Here is an 8288-nt window from a genome sequence, read left to right on the forward strand (position 1 = left end):
AAAAAAAAAAAAAAAGGAGGCCAAACAAAACCCCACAAGACACATTTGGCTATGACCTACGAGTTTGTCAGGCATTTCTTCCAACCTTCCCTCCCTTTGACCAAGAAACAGTGTCCTCTGTTTTAGGCCCTGGGAAATTCAGTAGCGAGCAGGCCAAACAGCTTCATTGCATCATGGGGGGCTCTGGTACTGTGCTTCTCCAACTTCAGGATGTGTAGGAATCACCTGAGCAGTCTTGTTGAGAGGCAGACTCTGACTCGGGAGATCTGGAGTAGGGCCTGAACATTTGCCTTTGTGGTTCTAACAAGCTCTCAGGTGATGGCGATGCTGCTGTTCCCTGGCCCCTCCTTTAAACAGGGCTGCTCCGTAATCTCAAGAGCAGCAGTTATTTGAAGGAGCAGGACTACGGCACTTGCCATGAAGGTATGTTTGGCAAGCACACTTTTACTTAGATTTTAATTCATTTGGGGTGGGTTGGCTGAGAGCTGACAGCATTGGAAGCGAGTGTTAAGGCTCTCCCAAACTACCTGTTGGTGTGCCAGGTCCCTGCTCAGCTTATATTCTAGGTGAGGTGGAGGTGGATGAAAGTCTAAGGAAAAGCTTCCTGGAGGAGGCGCAAGTGAACTGCAGGAGCTTTCCTGGACGCCCAAGAAAGGGAGAAACCCTAAAGAAATTCCTCCCGTCTTGGGGCCGGGTTTCCGCATCCAAGCCGGGTTTGGTTTCCCAGGCTATCCCACGTGTTCGGACGTCCCTGTCAATCAAGTTTTCCCCGGCTGGGTCCGGGTTTAAAGGCGGCTGCGGGGCAGGGCGCTCCCATGGTGCCGCGCGGCGGGCGGGTTTGGATTTTAAATCCCCGCGACCAATCAGTAGCGCGCAGGCTTTTGTAACGTTCCCAGCGCCGCGTTTGAATTCGAGGAGGAGCGGAGCCTCTGCTGGGATCGAGGTCTGCAGAGCAGCTCCGAGAGCATGAGTGCGGCGGTGACTGCGGGAAAGCTGGCACGAGCACCGGCCGACCCTGGGAAAGCCGGGGTCCCAGGAGTTGCAGCTCCCGGAGCTCCGGCGGCGGCTCCACCAGCGAAAGAGATCCCGGAGATCTTAGTGGACCCACGCAGTCGGCGGCGCTATGTGCGGGGCCGCTTTTTGGGCAAGGGCGGCTTTGCCAAGTGCTTCGAGATATCGGACGCGGACACCAAGGAGGTGTTCGCGGGCAAGATTGTGCCTAAGTCTCTGCTGCTCAAGCCGCACCAGAAAGAGAAGATGTCCATGGAAATATCCATTCACCGCAGCCTGGCCCACCAGCACGTCGTAGGATTCCACGGCTTTTTCGAGGACAACGACTTCGTGTTCGTGGTGTTGGAGCTATGCCGCCGGAGGGTGAGTGTCGCTGCTAGGGAACTGGAATTGCCTGCGGGGCAGTTGGAGCGCCTGGACGTGGAGCAGCTGCTGGAAAGAGTGCCCAGGAAGGGAGTGCCTGGGACTTGGAGCTGGTTGAGAAGGGTGCTGGGAGCCTCCCGCTTAGGTATGGAAAGTGTCTTTGGTAAGGGCTTCTTGGCCCTTGGAACTGCTAGAGGGGTGGGTTCCAGTGAAGTGGAGTCTGAGTCAGGTTGCTGACAGGGAAGTCAGCTTCTGAACGCGAGGTGCTGCGGGGAGGGGTGCTGGTAATGGACTCTAGGGCCCTAGAGTGCCCAGGGAGGAGTCCCAAGGTTAGTGAAGCCGCGCACTGGGAGCTTCCGGAGTGGGGTTGGGTCAGTGTGGAGGTAGTTGCAATCCAGACTTCGGGCCTTGCCGGGGAAATAAGAATCAGGAAAGGGATCTGCTGCTGGGCACTCGGAGCTTCCGGAATGGGGCTGAGAGAGGACCCCCAAGTAAGGGAGGAAGCTAATAGGGGAAGGGGTGCTGCGAATGGTTGTGGGCAGCGTTAAAGGAGGGTCCAGATAGCAATTGTCCTGGAGAAGGAATGGGGTGGGGGCTTAGGGAAGGAGAGAAACCCACCAAGACGCCACTTTGATCCCCCAGGAGTCTAGGTCCTGTTCTTCCTTTACCTAGTAACCCTCTCCCTTCCCCACCGGCCTCAGTACCACCTTCCCATCCCTCCTGCCCTCTCCTTCCCACCCACAGTCTCTCCTGGAGCTGCACAAGAGGAGGAAAGCCCTGACTGAGCCTGAGGCCCGATACTACCTGCGGCAGATTGTGCTTGGCTGCCAGTACCTGCACCGAAACCGAGTTATTCACCGAGACCTCAAGCTGGGTAACCTTTTCCTGAATGAAGATCTGGAGGTGAAAATAGGTGAGTTGCTGAGCCTTGCAGGGTGCTTGACATCACTACAAGAGGCTGGAATTTGGAAGAGGCTGGGAGAAAGGATAGGAAGGAGACCAGGAGGAAGGAAGAGGATGGATGATGAGAAGTTTGGGCCATTGATTGCTTCTATAATTCTCTCCTTAGTCCAGAAATGTAAAACAAACACCCACAAGTCAGTATCTTGCCTGCAGACACATTATTGCCCCAATACAGCACTTTTTTTTCCAAAGAATTTGAGTTTGTTTCTGTTTTTTAAAGTGGAAAGCTTGACATAAATTTTTTGATTCAGAGCTCCTTTTAAACAGGTGAAAGCTCCAGTAATACGAGGGCAGCATTTTCTTAGGGCAGCCCATTGCTGGGCTGGAAAGCAGCTGTCCCTCCTGACGTGTTTGCCACAGTCTCTACTCCTCCCTATTACTTCTTCACAGGCTTGCCAAGTCTTGGCGGTTACTTGCTTGATCCTTGAAGGCACTGGAGTTTTGCTAACCTTGTCAGTTCCCATTTTGAAGCATAGCCCCTTTCCAAGGGGTAGGGGTGAGAAGGTTCACTGGAGGCACCTCCCTGGGGTCAGCATGGCAGGAAGATTTCTGGGCAAGGCTTGCGGCATACAAGGAGCAGAGGCTTGTGGGATCAAATGGCTCTGCTTCTTGATGGTCAACCCTTAACTAGCCTTCTGCATTGACAGATGGCAGAGGCTGGCATTTAAGTACCCATTCTTCTTCCCTGTGTCCCAGGGGATTTTGGACTGGCAACCAAAGTCGAGTATGACGGGGAGAGGAAGAAGACCCTGTGCGGGACTCCTAATTACATAGCTCCCGAGGTGCTGAGCAAGAAAGGGCACAGTTTCGAGGTGGATGTGTGGTCCATTGGGTGTATCATGTAAGTTGGGAGTTGTCTCTGGATCTGCCTGGTCTCAGCAGGGGCAACTTTGGGACATCCTATCTGGCTGACCTTTTCTGTGGACCTTTCTGCCTGCTTTACAGAAAGCCTATACTAGGAGACAAGTGACCCCCAAACAAAGCCAAATTGCCATATCTTTCCCTGTCACTGGTGTATCCTATCAGATTTCTGCAGCCTAGGCCGTGGGTACAGAGGAGGAGCAGAAGGAAGAGGGAGGAGGGAGAGTCTCCACAACCTTACTTTAGTCCTGCGCTAGAGTGGTCCACAGGGCAGCATCACCATCATCTGGGAACTTGTATGCAGAATCTCAGGGCTCAGACTACTTACTGGATCAGAATCTGGATTTTTAACAAATCCCTTGGTGATTTCCATGCACAATAAAGTCTTAGAAACACTGATGAGCATGGTGGGAGAAATTAGGCCAGGAGTTACAGATGGCAGGATGAGGTGTCAGTGGTCTGTCTGGATTGAGACCACCAACCGCGATTGGTGGCAGGCAGAGGCTTGGGCCTTTTCAGGTATTATCTTTCTTGTTTTTGGCATAGGTACTAGAGAGTTAGAAATGAGTCATAGCGATGGCTTTCATGTGTCTGCAATGGGTTTTTTTTTTTTTTTTTTTAATGAAAACTTGATGCCTTAAGTACAGAACTGCTAAAGGTGGAGCTGCTTCTGTAAGTGCAGGTAGCCCTTTGACATGTTTTGCAAGGCAGGCAGCCTCCAAGGCCCTTGCACAGAGTCCTAGATGCCCTCAGGCTATAGCTGAAAAATCACTGGCCCTTAAGAAACCTGGTCTCACCACATGTATTCTGCTGACGGCTCTTTCTAGCCAATGTCATGGCTCCTGGGGCTGCACAGTGGACTTGAGGATTGTCTTCAGGGGCCCCAGAGTTAGAGTGAGTGTCCAGAGGATGCCTGGCCTTTGTTCTGACCCTGAGATGATTCCTCTTATGTCTGGGTTGTGGCTGGGAGACTTGTGCCAAATCCTACCTTGTGCTTACAGGTATACCTTGTTAGTGGGCAAACCACCTTTTGAGACTTCTTGCCTAAAAGAGACCTACCTCCGGATCAAGAAGAATGAATACAGTATTCCCAAGGTGACTAATGATGCTTTAATTACATTTAGTTTTCCCCAAACTATTTACGGAGCCCAGCAACATCCTAGGATATAGCTACAGAGCTTGAGAGGGCCTGTGTCTGAAATTGCATACAGAACTTGACATGTGTGTGCACATAAGCATTTCTTGTGTCGGGAGAGAGTTGGCAGATTCTGAAATTGGGTAACCTAAAAATTGTGTTAAAAGCAAAAATCAGAGGGGGTGGGAAGAAGTAAGAGACAGAAGTGCTTCAGATTTGGAAATGGATTGTCTTAATTCAAATGGGTTCTGCCATTGAGCCAGATCACATTGGGCAAATGGCCTGCATCTTTTTTTTCTTTTTGAGGTGGAGTTTTGCTGTTGTTGCCCAGGCTAGAGTGTAGTGGCGTGATCTTGACTCACTGCAACCTCTGCCTCCCAGGTTCAAGCGATTCTTCTGCCTCAGTCTCCCGAGTAGCTGGGATTACAAGCACCTGTGACCTTACCTGGCTGATTTTTTTTTTTTTTTTTTTTTTTTTTTTTGTATTTTTAGTAGAGATGGGGTTTCACCACATTGGCCAGACTGGTCTCACGTGATCAAATTCCTGACCTCACGTGATCCACCTGCCTTAGCCTCCCAAAGTGCTGGGATTACAGGCATGAGTCATGACACCCGGCCTGGCCTGCACCTTCTGAACCACAGTTTCCATCTATAAAGTGGAGTTCCTACCTTGGAGCACCTCACAGAGTGTCTTGCATGTAGTAGGTGCTCACAGAATTAAGAACCACTGTGAATCCCAGGACTTTCCAATGGCATAGCGGTGTGCATGTCCGTTTTTCTTTTTTTGAGATGGAGTCTCACTCATTTTTTTTTAGATGGACTCTCATAGTGGTGTGCATTTTTTTTTATTTTGAAATACAGTCTCACTCGTTGCCCAGGCTGGCATGCAGTGCACTGTAACCTCCGCCTCCCAGGTTCAAGCAATCCTTCTGCCTCAGCCCCACTAGTAACTGGATTACAGGCACCCGCCACCATGCCCAGCTAATTTCTGTAGCTTTGTTAGTAGAGAAATGGTTTTGCCATGTTGACCAGGCTGGTCTCGAACTCCTAATCCACCCACCTAGGCCTCCCAAAGTGCTAAGATAACAGGCGTGAGCCACTGTGCCTGGCCAGTGGTGTGCATTTTTACAACCACCAACAGAAATGCATTTAAGGGGATATCTGGTTCCTGCAGAAGCCTAGTACACAGGCAGTTTGAAGTGTAGTGTCCTCGTGTGAAGCCAAGAGGCCTATCACCATAAGGACAGACACAGTAAATCCATCACAAAGTGTCAGTTCACTGTCAGAGACAGCATGGAATCAAGCCAACTACACCCTCTCTGTGCCTCACTTTCCTCCTGTGCAAAAAAGGGATTCCCACCCCTTAGATGTGTTGGTGAGAGCTAAGGAGCTAAACACAGGAAGGGCTTAGAATGCTTTCCTGGCACATAGTAAGTGCTAGGAAGTGAGTTGGTGCTAGGCCACAGTCCATTGACCCTTCTCAGTGGTGCCCAATAAAGCCGACAGTGGAGAACTTGGCACTGCACCAACTTGTGAGCCACTGACCTGTGGTGTATTTGAGACTGGAAGCTGCGTGTGGGCTAGGGGCCTGTACCCCTTTGTGGCCGTGGTGTATGTGGGGTCGACCTTACATTCTGCTTATGGCCGTCCGTCTCCCTGCCCCAGCACATCAACCCCGTGGCCACCTCCCTCATCCAGAAGATGCTTCAGACAGATCCCACTGCCCGCCCAACCATTAACGAGCTGCTTAACGACGAGTTCTTTACTTCTGGCTACATCCCTGTCCGTCTCCCCATCACCTGTCTGACCATTCCACCGAGGTTTTCAATCGCTCCCAGCAGCCTGGACTCCAGCAACCGGAAGCCCCTCACAGTCCTCAATAAAGGTACAACAAGGGTTTGGGTAAGAGAGCAGACCCCCTAGAGAAAGCCCAGGTTGTAGGGTTTTGTGCAGCTTACTCCCTGGCCCTGAGAGCTCAGGTGTGGAGTAGGACAGGCCTTTATCCTTAAATCCATGGTTACAGTGCCCATCTGCTCCTTGGCCCTGCCAGGAAAGACCGACCTTACCATGGCTGGATAAACCTACCATACCCAAGAAGAAGAAAATGGACTGAATGCCAAGCCTGAAAAATTCTTTCCAATCACTTTAATTAATTAATTTTTTGGATACAGGGTCTCCTCTGTTGCTCAGGCTGGAGTGCAGTGGCATAGTCACAGCTCACTGCAGTCTTAAACTTTAAGGCTCAGTTGGTCCTCCCAGCTCAGCCTCCCAAGTAGCTGGAGTGTCAGGCTTACGCCACCATGCCTGGCGAATTTTTCTACTTTTTGTAGAGACAGTGTTTTGCCATGTTGCCCAGGCAGGTCTTGAAACTCCTGGACTCAAGCGATCCTTCTACCTCCGCCTCCCAGTGTTGGGATTACAGGCATGAGCTGCTATTAAAAATATTTCTAACACTTTTACATGGTTCATTGAAAAAAATTTCCGTTTTTTTTTTTTGGAGACAGGGTCTGGCTCTGTCCCCCAGGCTGGAGTGCAGCAGTGTGATCTCAACTCACTGCAGCTTCTGCTTCCCAGGCTCAAGCCATCCTCCCATCTCAGCCTCTCAAGTAGCTGGGACTACAAACATGTGCCACCATGCCCGGCTAATTTTTTGTATTTTTAATAGAGACAGGGTTTTGTCACGTTGCCCAGGCTTTTCTTGAACTCCTGAGCTCAAGTAATCTGCCCGCCTCGGCCTCCTAACATGCCGGGATTACAGGTGTGAGCCACTGGCCCAGCCAGCGTGAAAATTTTCAAGTACACATAGAGAGCATAATGTAATAGATCCCCTCATACTTAACAGATTCAGTAATTAGTTATCAGGATTTTGTCAAGTTTGCTTCATTTATTTATTTTTGTTCCTTTGAAGTATTTTTTAAAGTTAACCTTGGCTCTCTGACATTTTACACCTATATAAACTTCAGAATGCTTCTCTTAAAAAAGATGTACATTTTCTTAAAAATCAAAAAACCACATGCAATTGCTTAGGTTGTCATTGCTTCTTTAGAGCACATGTGCCTGTCACCTGAGCATGGCAGCTCCTACTCTATTGACCAGGCACTGACTCAGTTTCCCCTAAGCAGTGGTCTCTTCAGAGAACAGAACTAGGAACTGCATTTGTAGCAGTGGGGGAAGACTGACATTGAGTCTGTGATGATATTTCCTAACCACACATTTTTAAACAATTTATTTTGATATTATTGCAAGCTTATGAAAAAGGTAGCATAGATCAAAAACACACTCCTATTCTCCCCTTTTGGCCAGATTCACCAGTTAGCACTTTTTTCCACATTTGTTTTATCAATTACTCTTTTTTCTGAACATTCAAAAGTTATATACGTCCTACACTTCACCCTTAGTGCTTCAGTGTATGCTTCCTAAAAACAGATTCTTTTACCTAACGATAGTACATGGCACGGTTCCCAAGTTCAGGAAATTTAACATTGATACGCATTGTCTTATAGTGATCTTCTCTACTGGGGAGTTACTGCTTTTGGTAATTTTTAAGTGTCTGATTTAGACACGATGTTAATTTGTTTTTACTTCTTTGGCTTATACTTGTATTTCTCTTAAACTGAAAATCTTGCTTCCTTACATTAATATACTTACAATTTTCAACATATATGAGTTCCTGTTAAATATTTATTTTCTTGCAATTCTAATTGTCCTTAAAGTATATTTCACTAAGGATATATAGTTTTTAAAAGTCACTTAAAATACTTTTTTTCGCCGGGCGCGGTGGCTCAAGCCTGTAATCCCAGCACTTTGGGAGGCCGAGGCGGGTGGATCACGAGGTCAAGAGATCGAGACCATCCAGGTCAACATGGTGAAACCCCGTCTCTACTAAAAAAAATACAAAAAATTAGCTGGGCATGGTGGCACGTGCCTGTAATCCCAGCTACTCAGGAGGCTGAGG

The 8288-nt window shown here is 48.9% G+C and overlaps 1 protein-coding gene across 1 annotated transcript in view; it reads left to right on the forward strand.

The window, feature by feature from the left end:
- Positions 1-6: 6 nt before the first annotated feature.
- The window catches only part of PLK1 (polo like kinase 1), a 15284-nt gene continuing 7002 nt past the window's right edge, over positions 7-8288 (forward strand). Inside the window, exons 1-5 of the mRNA XM_017534407.2 lie at positions 7-1374; positions 2119-2287; positions 3034-3178; positions 4200-4293; positions 5999-6218. Of these exons, the coding sequence (XP_017389896.1) occupies positions 967-1374; positions 2119-2287; positions 3034-3178; positions 4200-4293; positions 5999-6218 (1036 nt within the window). The 5' untranslated portion in view covers positions 7-966. The remainder of the gene's footprint in view (positions 1375-2118; positions 2288-3033; positions 3179-4199; positions 4294-5998; positions 6219-8288) is intronic.

Source organism: Cebus imitator, unplaced genomic scaffold, assembly GCF_001604975.1.
Source record: "Cebus imitator isolate Cc_AM_T3 unplaced genomic scaffold, Cebus_imitator-1.0 Scaffold85, whole genome shotgun sequence".
Lineage (NCBI taxonomy): Eukaryota > Metazoa > Chordata > Mammalia > Primates > Cebidae > Cebus > Cebus imitator.